The sequence below is a fragment of the Mercenaria mercenaria genome, chromosome 13, assembly GCF_021730395.1.
Source record: "Mercenaria mercenaria strain notata chromosome 13, MADL_Memer_1, whole genome shotgun sequence".
Classification (NCBI taxonomy): domain Eukaryota; kingdom Metazoa; phylum Mollusca; class Bivalvia; order Venerida; family Veneridae; genus Mercenaria; species Mercenaria mercenaria.
This window is the reverse complement of record NC_069373.1, coordinates 46,443,162-46,457,209: the sequence shown is the minus strand read 5'-3', so window position 1 is coordinate 46,457,209 and position 14,048 is coordinate 46,443,162. Positions and strand designations below refer to the sequence as shown.

Sequence of the window (14,048 nt, the reverse complement as noted above, 5' to 3'; positions counted from 1 at the left end):
CGTTCGTATCTGTCCCAAAAAGTAATTACTCACAAAATGTATGGATCTATTAGGTATAGCGAAAATTCGCATCTGCTATTTATAGCTACATGCATGTACACATTGATTTCTTTAAGAATGAACTTCATTAAAATCAATACACTTTGAACTCGACAAACATAATAATGGAAGTAACTCCACGGCGTCTGTAATTTCTGTACAGACATTTTTGTCGCCCTTTGCTTCAAAATAAGGGTTCAGCAAGAGATCACAGGGTAGTAAATAAAAGCTTTTGATAATTATTTCAAGCTATATCTTATGTTATTGTGAATTTTACTGTTTCACTAAACAGTGTAATCCCTCTAAAACAAATACAAGTGGAAAGACAAACGTGTTGTTGAGCAAACTGCTTGCCGTTCTCAAGAGATGGATAGAGAGTTGTTGATATATTTCGTATATTTCCTCCACCTTGGCAAAATGCAGAACACAACAAATACAAAACCAAACATACATTTCATTGTTTAAGTTCGCATACATACATTTATTTATAAGTTCAAATACACATCCTGAAAGTACGCATAAAATATCACATATATTAAACTACCGTGACCATAACACACTTAAAATAATATTTACAGTAGATTGTATAAATTTCGTGTAATTTTCATTTCATGATATGATAGACAACGGGTGCCTTCTCGATTCTTAACTGGTTATTCCGTCGCAAAAAAAAAGTAATAATATATTCCCGTTTCGCTTTGTTCGCAAATGTTAGCGAAAAACAAATAATTACGAAAAATAATCAATCCGCTGTAAAACATTTCAACACACAAAAGCAAATTCACATATATATATATATATATATATATATATATACTATGCTATTATAATTTACATGTAAAAGACTACTCTTACTATAGTTTCTCTTATACACTGTATTTGTTATCTCCCTTCAAGTGAATTTTAAACTAGTAGGTCATTGATCATTGAAGGTAAAAAAGACATTTTTAGAGAGGTTGCAGCATTTGTAAAATTTATAACACCACTTTGAGTGTTAACAGTCTATTTTGCATATAAACATACACGAATTTTCTTGTTAAAAATACGTGTCTGACAAACGTATCTTTAGTTATTGAATGTGTTTCTCTAGACAACCTCTCCTCCTTGATGTGAACAAATTGCAAATACCGCTGAACCTGTCCTAAGGGTAATCCTTATTAACCAGCCACTTATACTTAGCCGTTAGTCAGCCAACCTCTCTTAAACAAAAACCTGCCTTAAGCAATAGTTCAAAAGCGAAAATTCGGCTGAGCAGATGTAAACAATAAATATAACATGCATATTCCCTACATTCTTTCCTTTAACTAAAACAAGAATTTAACAAAGTCAGTTAGGTTGTCGTACAACACCCTTTTTGACAGAAATTGAAGATTCATTATTTTAAGTTAATTCTCGTCGGTTCCCCAGTCGGGAAAACAATTTCTCCTAAAGTAGTAGTTTCTTTTCTTTTTTTCATTTGTTCTTTATTAAAAAAGAAACATTCAAATTATAACCCTCACCCCCACCCGACGGTAAATTTGAGATGAAATATTGTATGCTGTTATTGTATCTACCAGACCATATTACTTAGAACCAGAAGAACAACAAGGGCAATCATTCCCGAAGACCTGTGACCCACATTTTTGCCGTCTCGATCTTTAGTATCTGTCAAATCCCTGCCAGGAGCATCCGGATCATTAATGGCGTCTCTATCTTTTACGCCAATATCTAATCTATTGTCCATACTTGTGTCAGGGAGTTGGTCTCTTCTAGAATCAACCATATTTGTTCCTGCGTCGGGGGTGCGGTCTAAACCCGTATCCGCGGAAACCCTCTCAACGCTGTCTATGACTTCACCGCCTCGTTTTCCTGCATCACTTCCGCCGTGTTCTGGTATCTCTTGTCCTGGGGTAGGGCGTTGGCAGTTGCCTTTTACATATCTCAATGTTGTGGAAGATACGTTCACCCAAAACATTAGCTTCGACTGGACAACGGTACATCTGAAAAAAATCAGTATCTTTAAATGTTACTAATATATATATATATGTACGTATAATATTGAAAAGGGGATTTTTTTCAATTGCACTCATCAGACGACGTTTCGATCAAAAGGCCTTTTTTTCAAGTCACATACAGTTTCCATATAGATTACATGTTTATTTCTAATTTCTTTGATTTCAGCAATGGCCAGAATTTGTAAATAGATTATGATATCAGCCATTTTTTACGTAATGTTTATTTTACAGAACTAAGAAAACACAGTTATTCTCAATACTGTTTGCTGAAATCATTCCTTCATTTTCATTTATTTTCGTTTATAAGGATGAATCAATTGATCACAAATCACACAAATATTCCGAAACTTTCAAAATATTACAGATTGTCAAACTCTCTCCCTTCTTGTTTTTGCTGGCTTTAATAGCTTTTAATGATCTATGAATACCCCAAAGTGTCAGTCCATACATTATTTAAGGCACGAGCGAGCACCTGGGTAGAACCATCGATCTTTCGCAGGCCAGCTGCATATAAATGGCTTCTCACATGAAAGACATCTACAACCCAAAGCGATGTTTCGTATCCACAGAGATAAAGGGTAAATGATTCAAAGTCAGTGACCTAAACCACCTAGCCACGGAGCCCTTGCCCACCCACCCTTGTCGAATTTTCATCCCTGTAGAAAATGTCACTCACTAACATGAGAATCTCTTGTTACTTACACAATATTGACGGACTGAGTTGTCTCTGGTTTCCAGAAGAATGATATGCTGGATTTGATGGTGTTGTCAACATGAGTGAGTGACGCCATCTATAATGAACAAAAATCATGAATAAAGAAAGATAACTCTGAAAAATATGATACAAAGCATAAAGTTGAAAGGCCAACACGTTAGTTATAAGGACTGAAAACAGTATGTCAAGAACATCTAAAAAGCCGGCAAGGGAGATCACGTTACGTAACTGCTGTTATATTACCTGCAGATTTGACTGAATTGAAAAAAAAAGAAGTCGGCCGACAAAATAAATGTCATTCTTAGAAAAACGTAATAATTGTCATTACGAAGCGCATAAGTCAAATCCATCGAAACATATGTGCTGGTGCCTATCGGATACTGCGCTCAGATCAATTACAGGTCCAAAAATTAATGGTGTTTCCATGGGCCGCACTATAGTCCCAAAGTTACAGTACCCATGAATGATGAATCCATCATTTTGATTCTTAGATTTTTTACAAACTCCAAAATATATTGCTAACCGAATACAATAAAAGTAGTTTTAAGGATAATAACGTACTTGACCGCATTTGTTCTGTTTTTGTACTGGATCACGTGGGTTCTGTTCAAGTTCTCCAGTGTTTGGTATCGGCTGGCACAGGAAGCCACGCAAGCTGTTTCCACTCACGCTTACTGAAACGAAACTAAATAGTAAACCCAGGACTTTCAAGTAAGACCAAGGTTGCTGGTTTAAATCTCTGCGACATCTATATTCCCTGTCTAGTTCCCTGTCGTGGTTCATTTAAGGTATTTGTCCCGTATAAATGACAATTCTCAATTACTATCCGCTTGCGTATCTCCATATGCAACTTCGGCAATTTCTGGTTGTTGTGAAAAGTTATTTTCGGAAATGGCAGAAGGATGCCGAAATCGCAACGGAGAGTACGTAATCGCACAGAAATTGTCGATTGTTATTACGGGTCCAGCACTTAAAACATTACCTGTAGGGCCAGTGATCATCCATATTGTTCATGATAAATTGGCACTTACTAACGAAGATAATGCTTATGTAAATACCAAGAAAACAATGGCATATCGGACTCATGTTGGTAAATCGATATCTGTTAACGATATTGGTCCGATATGCAATCGATGAATACTCAATTTTCCGGAAACAGCATAGGATCCTTTTTAAACCATTCCTATTCATAAGAAATTCGTTAAAATCCCGAGACGAACGTTCAGCTAGGGAACCGTAGTAAACCTTTGTTATGCGAGATTGTTTAAATCTCAATATAGTGGACCTATATCGGCCTGATGTAATACGATGTCTTTATATAGATTCCGATAACAAATTGTTTACATGTGTAACCGAAATTCAGTTAGCAAAAGGAGTTTAATTTAAGAAAATAAACAAAAAAGACACAAATGAGGGAATACTCTTACCTGTAATCGAGTCTCCCGGACAGCTAAAAGTAGATTTGTCCGTCAATATTTTGTACGGATTGGTGGTTCCGGTTTGTGCTGGTACCCCATGTCCAGGTAGCATTGTACTGCATCCCTCAGGGGGCGCTCCAGTCGGATATCCACGAACACCTAGCATAACAGTGATCATTACAAGACAACATGATGCAATTGCTGTTTTCCTGAAGAAAAATAACAACAACATGATATAGGTCTCAGTACAGTGTAACCAAAGTTGATAAAAAAATGGTTGGTTTAGATGGTATTTCATGTCTCTGCTATTAATTATATATGTAAAAAATAACAATATATAATCATTGTTTACTGATTTAGTTTTGAGAAATCAGGTAAATAAGTTCTTTTAATTTCTACTATGGTTCAGAAAATTCTACTACAATACTGATAAACAGTGTGTAAAATTATTTTTAGACAGGCTTTTCCTTGATTTTTCCAAAATGTTCTTTTTATTCATAGAGTTACATGAATGTTCTTGAACCTTCCATGATTTGCTAAGTAGGGTACTGTCTGACTTCAGGCCAAAACTTAGATAATAGAACTTAGATTGTAGATGTCGATGAAACTTTCCTGTATTTCTTAATAACAAAATATTACCAGTTTGGATATTTGATATTTGAAGGATTATTTGAAGGATTTGCTAAAAATTGTGGTTTTAAGAAAAGCTATCTTTGAAGAGAGGAATTATAATTTTTGGATATACTAAAGTTTCTTTTGAACTGTCGTGAAATATTGTTGAATTTTAATATTCTGATTGGATTTAAATTTGACCTGGACAGGAATAGGACTATCTTAACATATCTTTGACATTTTTGAAGGTATTTGAATTGTTACTTAAATTCATAAATAAAATTTTGTTACTGTTAATAGTTGCTGGTTTGTTACTTTTATTTGCTGTAACAAGAAATTGTTACCTTTTGACGCAACATATTTTATCAGAATTTTCAGTCTTTCACTTCTTGTGAGACTTCCTTTGAAGGTCTGTCTGGGGCAATAGAAAAATACCAAAAAAAAAAAAAAAAAAAAAAACCAACAACAACAACAAAAAAAAACACACACACACACAAAAAACGGGGGTTAGAAAACCATGTTCAAGTGACTGAGACACGTGATAAATATACAAATATTGCGAAGTTTGACATCAAGATATACCTACTTTAATTTTCCTTTTACCTAGGAGTTCAGACACAGACTTTGGAAGCATAAAGTACTGCCTAAACTCATCCACAGACGTTCCTCTTTACAATCAGGTATTGATAAAGCTTATTTACTGTAGATACTTTTCACACAGCGCAAATTATAGCCCCCTAGCCGTCATTTTGAGTGTCTTTCCTAATATAGAAATTGTTACAGATTTTAAACAAGAATTTCTACTGTTACATTTATTGTTGTTGCTTCTGCTAAATATGTCTGTTAGATATCTAGAATAGCTGAAACTTTTTTTAAGGGAGATAAATACTGCGAAAATCGGGAACTATCTTTGGGGAAAATGACACTATACGTATACATTAACGTAGAGTACATCTGAGTGGAATACGGAAGCACATCCGGCGGTTTACTATCGGCAATGTATGCTCATAGGCTATGTCGGCATTCCCCGGCCATTAATATAGCTTATACGAGCACATTTCGTGTATACGGGTGATACGTACTTGAACAGAAATTGTCGATCAACTATATTTTCTTTCCGACTTAAATGTTACTATTGAATGTTCATGTCATCTTTGGATATTTTTTTGTAAATACCAAATTTTCTACGAATTTACATAGAAACAACATACCAATAGCGAATAACAACATAGAACAACACGATTCAAAGTATTCTGCTCTAGACAACATTACAGAACTTGTATGAAAATCACTGATGGCGTATAAAACATAATCATAATGGCCATTTTTATCCATTACAAAATGACTATATATACATTTATTTATTTTAGATTAATTTCAAACTAATTCACCGGCAATGTCAATCGGCATTTTCCGTCTGCTATTCGGCATTCTACGACTGTTATAAAAAAACACAATTTTCTGTTATAGCCGAAGGATGCCGAAATTATGACGTACCGTTTGGTTCAAAAGTCTGAAATCGCTCGAGCGATACCATAATACACGGTTAGCGTGTAAATTTACACGCTTACCGTGTAAATTTACACGCTTACCGTGTATTTCAATCGGTAGATCTATAAAAGTACACGCTCACCGTGTATTTTTACGCGTTTACCGTGTAAAATATACGCTTAGCGTACAAATTTATACGCTTAGCGCGTATCGCTCGCTTGAGTTACACTTTTAAATAAATTAGCCAATCAAAATACATGTTACAAAGGAAGATATTTATAAAGTTTATGATTGAATTATTACTTTTAAGGAAACATACATAATATTTTCATTATATTACGGAATGTTTTGCCACTGTAAAGATGATTTCAGTCAAGTAATTTATTCTACTGTATATATGCTTTGATTAAAGACATGTATATTTTTTATTATATCTTACCTGAAAAGCCTGCTTTATTCTTATTTTCGTCAGAAAAGAACAAGCATTTCAAGTCTAATTCCACACATCATACACATATAAAACTTGTACTTTACATTTTAAAATGTCATTAAAATTTTGTTATCGTATATCTATTTTTCTACAACTTCAAATAATATATATATATAAATAATAATAGTATTTATTTTTCTCCAACTTTAATGACATGTACATAATTGGGGAGGGGTGGGGGAATCGAGCGGCTCCATGTCACTGAAGTTGCTGTTTTAAGTGATCTACCGGAAATCATTACGTAACTTTTATGCAAAACGACATGAAATTACATATGTCACCTAGGTTATCAGAACAGGAAATCCTTTCGAGGTTCACTAATTAGAGCGGATCATAAAATTTACTGAAGCATATAAGATGGCTTTGATATGATGTAATATAATGCCTTCGGTCATCAATGCCACTATATATAAACGAACACGGATTAATATATTACGTGGCGGAGCTGTCTTGCGAAACGAAAATTAAAATTTCACAGGATATCTAGTATTCTAAAATCTGTAAGAATATATTTGGAAATTTAATGGACATTTATTTTTAAAACGATGAACGTGTAGTAACAAAAAATGTAAATTCGTTAAATATGAATCAAGGACTTAAACTACTACTGATGGGAAATACCTAATATCTGGAACAACTGATACGTATTAGACCTTCCTGCTAATATAAATCTATAATTTTCTATTTTTTAATTTACATGCTGGATCATTTTCATATTGAAACTGTATCGTGCGCAAAGTCATTATCCGTAATTTAATAGAATAATAATGATAAAGCTGAATTCCGCAAAAAATAGAACAAGATTTCAAGTCTAGAACTCTCTCTCTCTCTTAAATCTGACCGCTGCCATTTCATATTTTCAAATAAAAACTTACAATTCGAAGAATCAATAGAAATGATAACAATTTTAAGATGATTACTATTTTTGAATACGGAATGAATTCATCCTCATTTTAGTATAAGTGGATACAATATGAAAGGCTGGACTTAAATGAATATTTCATTTTCAACTTTTTGATTATATTACAAGTATCATGCAACCTTATTGCGGCAGGTTGTAAGTTCTCCGATGTCGAGCAAGGAAAGAAGACAAATACTTTGGTATAAATAATTGATCTTTAAATGTTCCATATATAATTATTTTCCATTTAGGTAATACAAATTTTACCCATTTCGGCTATGAAATAATATTCTCCATTTCGTTGTATTTATTATCCATTTTAGTAATAAGTTTGTTAGTTACATGTACTTGTGGCCCGACCTATTTGTTTATTTTCTTGGCTGTACATGTACATTTTTGATGTTTGTTAGTATAAATGTAAACAGTAATAAGCAATAAAATATGATTTAACTCGGGGGAAAAAATAAAAAAATAAAAAGACATAAACGCATAATATACATTTTCTAGGCTTCGCGCGGTCGGTTGCCGGCTACCCAAAAATAAATATTATCCATTTCGTGAATGAAGTTATTCTCTATTTTGTTTTAGTTATAAATTATTATTCATTTCAGTAATAACTTTGTTAGTTACAGGTATAGTATACGCATGATAAATATTACAGGATGTTCGCGCGGCCGGTCGTCGGCTACCCAGAAATAAATATTATCCATTTCGTCAATGAAATTATTCTCCATTTCGTTGTAGTTATAAATTATTATCAATTTTATTTAAGTTTGTTAGTAACAGTTACGCATCAAATAAATAACCGGGACTTCGCGTAGCCAGTCGTTGGCTACCCAGAAATAAATATTATCTATTTCGCCAATGAAATAATTCTCCTTTTCGCTGTAGTTATAAATTATTATCCATTTCAGTGTAAGTTTGTTAGTTACAGGTACGCATCATACACATAACTGGGACTTCGCGCAGCCGGTCGTTGCTGCCCGGAAATAAATATCAATTTCTTCAATGAAATTATTCTCCATTTGTTTTTAGTTGTAAATTATTTCCCATTTAATAATATACACTCGTTTAAGAAACTACTGCTGTATGCATTCTTTATTCATATTGATACAGAAGACGACCATACTACTGGTCCGCTGTGCATGAATGCAGTCTTTTTTGCAGTTCTAAACTAAATTTTGATTGGTCTATTCGCTCGAATTCTAAATTAGGAATCGGGTCAACGAAAATACACGTTGAGCGTGTAAATTTACACGGTAAGCGTGTAAATTTACGCGCTTAGCGTGTATTTTATACGCTAACCGTGTAAAAAACACGCTTAACGTATAAATTTACACGGTGAGCGTGTAAATTTACACGCTTACCGTGTATTATGGTACCGCTCGAGCGATTTCAGACTTTTGACCCAAATGGTACGTCATACGAAATACCATACGGAAGAAGACGGAAATTGCCGATTGTCATTAAAGCTCAGACACGTTAATAAATATTTAGTGCTTCTAATATATGTATTGCTAAACTCTGGTAGATTTTTAATATATATGTAAAAGCTGTCAAGAAGTAACGCTAGTGTTTTTTAACTACACCTCGTCCTAATGAGAGATACGACTAAATTACAAAATATAATATTGGTTATCATAATTACAGTTTATTTATCGAAGTCAAGTTTGGAAATTAAAAAAAAAAAAAAAAAAAAAAAAACATCATGCAAGTTCTTGGTTCCATTTCTCTCTGTACATATATAGTGTCACTCAGCAGAGAGACGGAAGAAACAACGAAAGAAATATTTAGTCTTCTAAAAAAGAAGAGGAAAAAAGAACCCGAATGAAAAAAAAGATAATAAAAGAAAAATATTTGAAAAAGAAGCAACTGCTATTTATTAATACCATAACTAGTAGTATACATGTACTTTCAGATGGATAAAAATTCGAACATGTACTTACATGATTTATTTGGAATTAAAGATTGTAAGATATAATTTGTCCAAAAACTCTAAATTCATAAACACATCCCTATAAAAATCATGGACGAATACTAACGAAACTTAAAGGAATGTTTTGCTATAGGCAGTAATTAAAGGTTAAAGTTTTACATTCTGAGAGGTATTATTCATCATGTCTGAGCCGCACCATGAGAAAACCAACATAGTGCATTTGCGACCAGCATGGATCCAGACCAGCCTGTGCATCTGCGCAGTCTGGTCAGGATCCATGCTGTTCGCTAACGGTTTCTCTAATTGCAATAGGCTTTGAAAGCGAACAGCATAGATCCTGAACAGACTGCGCGGATGCGCAGGCTGGTCTGGATCCATGCTGGTTGCAAATGCACTATGCTGGTTTTCCCATGGCGCGGCTCAATTATTGTAAAGATACCTTAATTGACCGATGATATCAATTTGAAATCGATCTTTAAAGATTGATTGGTGGTGATCGCTCGATAAAATGAAAATGTATACAGAGAGGGTCATTCATACTACACATCACGTGTATATACATAAGTTATGTTTTACGTACGTACATGTATCATAATATATACAATGTGTTGTCACACGTAGTCAGCTCCAATTCAGGGTTAGATATCTTTACCTCATTCATAATGTATACAATGTGTTGTCACACGTAGTCAGCTCCAATTCAGGGTTAGATATCTTTACCTCATTTTGAAGAATGACCTTTATACTGACATACGATGATGACGAGAGATGTAGAGGTCATGCCTCTTCTTTGTTTAGGATAGTGACTATAAAATGAAATCTTCAGTGAGAAACAAAATGAGAGAGTGTGTGTGGGATGCTGCGAGGGTGTGTGTGTTTGGGGGGTGGGGGGGGGGGGGGCGGAGGTGTCGACCGGTCGCGTAGCTGTTCTCTAGTCTAGTCATCATAACCTGTCTTAAGTATTTTATCTACTATTTCCATGCAGCAGATACTTTATATAATGCTCTTCATGGCGAACAGGATTTGTGTTCATAAGGGTACATTCTACAGGAATAAATATTGAAACTATCCGACATATGATTGGTGGAAAACAGGAACATAAGCAGTAAGACAGACTTTTCCTGTCGTCTTTGTTAACTAAAAAAATCATACATTAAAGTTGACCTAAACAAGGTCGAGGTTTACAACTCATTTGCGAGCTGATGACATAAACACAGGGGTCAAACCCAAGACACGTTCATTATATGAGCCGCATCATGAGAAAGCCAACATAGTGCATTTGCGACCAGCATGGATCCAGACCAGTCTGCGCATCCGCGCAGTCTCGTCAGGATCCATGCTGTTCGCTTTCAAAGCCTATTGCAATTACAGAAACCGTTAGCGAACAGCATTGATCCTGACCAGACTGCGCAAAACCACTATGTTGGTTTTCTCATGGTGTGGCTCATATATCACATGATCTTAATTTAGGCAGGACTTTCGTACTCCATATGAAAGGAGTTATAGCAAGAAACTGTTCTACATTTTCCTCTTTACCAGTCTGAGTCCATTGATGTTGGTACCACAGTTGAATATGAACCGGCCATTTTAATTTTGGAACAATAACGTTACCAAAGACTTGCCAAAGAGTTGCTTGTCTATGTAAACTCACAATTCAAAGCGCTAAGTGGCGTTGAAAAGTGGCCTTACAAGCTACGGAATTATATCTTCATTTATCTAGCACGATTCCTGGATGATTTACCATACCTCCAAATGAGTTTCTATACATACAGTTCCTGATTTTAATTTGAATTGTCAAAATCCATCTTATAGTCATGGGTAACAGTAATGGAATGAAAGATTTAATGTACATTCTTATTAGTAATGTGGCAATGAAACACACGTTTTAACGTATATACGCATGCTCAGTATGAGATTTTCGGCATTCTCCGTTTTTTTAAGGAAGACCATGTGAGCGTTGAGCTATATTTACGTCCGAAGAATTCCGAATTGACTAATGTAATACGTAATCACACGAAAATTATCGAGTAACATTACGGGTCCACTACCTTAAGTAAATCGTCCAGCAATTCAAATCGGAATTTTAGCCACGGCCGAGAATCGAGCACAGATCGTTAGCAGCTTTGAAGTCAGACCAGACAACCTCTGCGCCACAGACTCCCTGTAGGAACAGGTACATTCTAAAACGCAGTACCCTATAATAGAAGCCCGATATCAGTCTGAATTACGAAAAAAACAGAGTATCCAGCAACTTGGTGTATGCTCACCAAATATGTCCAGGTCTCTTTGTTTTTGTTAGTTGTAACGGTTTCCAGTGCATTATTACCTTTAGCTGTATTACTTTCCAGACCGTATGTCTCGTCTGTCTGTTCTTTGAAAGTATCTTTATTAACAGGAGAGTCATTACAATATCTTTTCCAAGGATTTTAATTCCAGCTTTAGACCATTTCATCTGCTGTTTAACACGCACAGCTATAAGGCAACAAAACAGATGATGCCGTTCAAAGCAGCAAGAAAGAGAACTGCATTAACTATATTGTTTATCAGCGGAAATAATCTCTGTTACACTACATCGGGATATTGTTTCTATGTTCTATTTTCTGTATACCACAGATTGAAGGAGACATCCAACAACAGACAATTCCAGTAACAGCTTAAACTATGTCTATCATACTAGTAGTTCTCGATGTTCTCAGCTTGCCAGTTGAACAGTGTATATGCATTTCGGTATCTTTTGAAGGTAAATGCAAAGTAGCAGAATGGCAGATGTAATTATTGTCCATGTGTTCAGAAATAGGCTGTCAAAAGTGTATTGCTAGAACCGCAATATCAAAAGTAGTGGTATGGAAATACAACATGTTATCAACTCAACTATAGAAGGAACAGTTATGAAAATGTGGTATGTAGAAAGCCTGTACTTCTTTGCTAATATATAACATGTCGAAGCAGAACCACAATTCCAGGTAATTATATATCTTTGTATTAAGAATTGTGATCTACAATTTGAGGGGCTTCACTGCCGAATCAGTAAAGTGTTCGGTATCAATTTGGAGTAACAAATGAATATTGACAGAGCAAATGTTTCTCTACGTTGCATATGACGGATGTATTGCACTGTTTAATTTTTTTTCAGCTTTCACAAAACTCATCCGTATACGACTCAATGCAAGTAGTAATCGGACACGATATTACAAGCCTTAGTTAAAGCGTGCTACTATGACTTATGTGTTTGTCCCTCTCTATCATTTCAAATATATCTTTGCATTAAGATTTTGATCTAAAGTTTGAGCTAGAGGTTTGACTGCCGATTCAGTTCATTGGTTAGGACAGGATGACGGTATAAATTTGGAGTAAAATTTATTATTTACAGCGGAAATGTTACTATACGTTCCATATGAAAAATATATGTTACTGTGTTTTTTTCCACAAAACTCATCCGTATACGGCTCAACACAAGTATAGGATCCGCATAGGATATTACAAGCCTTAGTAATATCGTGCTACTTTGACTTATGTGTTTGTCCCTCTCTATCATTTATTTCAACTACACGTATAATAACATACATAATACCGTTTAACGAAGTAGAATAATATTTACAAGAAATATGCAAAACAAATTAGTCAAATATACTAGTATCTTTGTATTAAGATTGTGATCTACAATTTGAGGAGCTTCACTGCCGAATCAGTTCATTGGTTAGGGCAGGATGATGGAAATGAGATCACAAATGAGAACCTCACACGATATTACAAGCCTTAGTAATATCAGGCTACTGTGACCTAAGTTTTATCCTCATCTGGCATTAACAAAATCTGTATATTAAGCTTTTGATCTACAATTAGAGGGGCTTACTGCCGAATCGGTTCAGTGATTAGGGAAGGATGACGCTATAAATTTTGAGTGCCAGTTGGAATATTACATAGCAAAAGTTTTAAATAAGCATGGCTTGTGAAGTATATTTGGCACTCGTCTGGTTAAATAGTTTCAGCAGTCACAAAACTCATCAATATACGACTCAACGCAAGTAGGATCCGCACACGATATTACAAGTCTTAGTTACAACGTGCTACTATATATGACTTATGTGTTTGTTCCTCTCTATCATTTAAAATATGAGCCGTGCCATGAGAAAACCAACATAGTGGGTTTGCGACCAGCATGGATCCAGACCAGCCTGCGCATCCGCGCATTCTGGTCAGGCTCCATGCTGTTCGCTTTTAAAGCCTATTGGAATTGGAGAAACTGTTAGCAAACAGCATGGAGCCTGACCAGACTGCGCGGATGCGCAGGCTGGTCTGGATCCATGCTGGTCGCAAACCCACTATGTTGGTTTTCTCATGGCACGGCTCATATATTTTTTGTGTTGAGATTGTGATCTGCAATTTGAGTGGATTCACTGCCAATTCAGTTCATTGGTTAGGGCAGGATGACGCTATCAGTTTTGAGTAAAA

General features: G+C 35.1%; 1 protein-coding gene across 1 annotated transcript; it reads right to left on the bottom strand.

Moving 5' to 3' along the window:
- Window positions 1–477: 477 nt before the first annotated feature.
- LOC123529066 (putative defense protein 3) lies at window positions 478–9,786 on the bottom strand. Its single transcript, XM_045309266.2, has 5 exons — window positions 9,607–9,786; window positions 4,176–4,375; window positions 3,310–3,422; window positions 2,736–2,824; window positions 478–2,018 (listed from the first exon to the last, which is right to left on the bottom strand). Coding segments are annotated over exons 1-5 (834 nt in total). The 5' UTR covers window positions 9,609–9,786; the 3' UTR covers window positions 478–1,588.
- Between the last annotated feature and the right edge of the window lie 4,262 nt (window positions 9,787–14,048).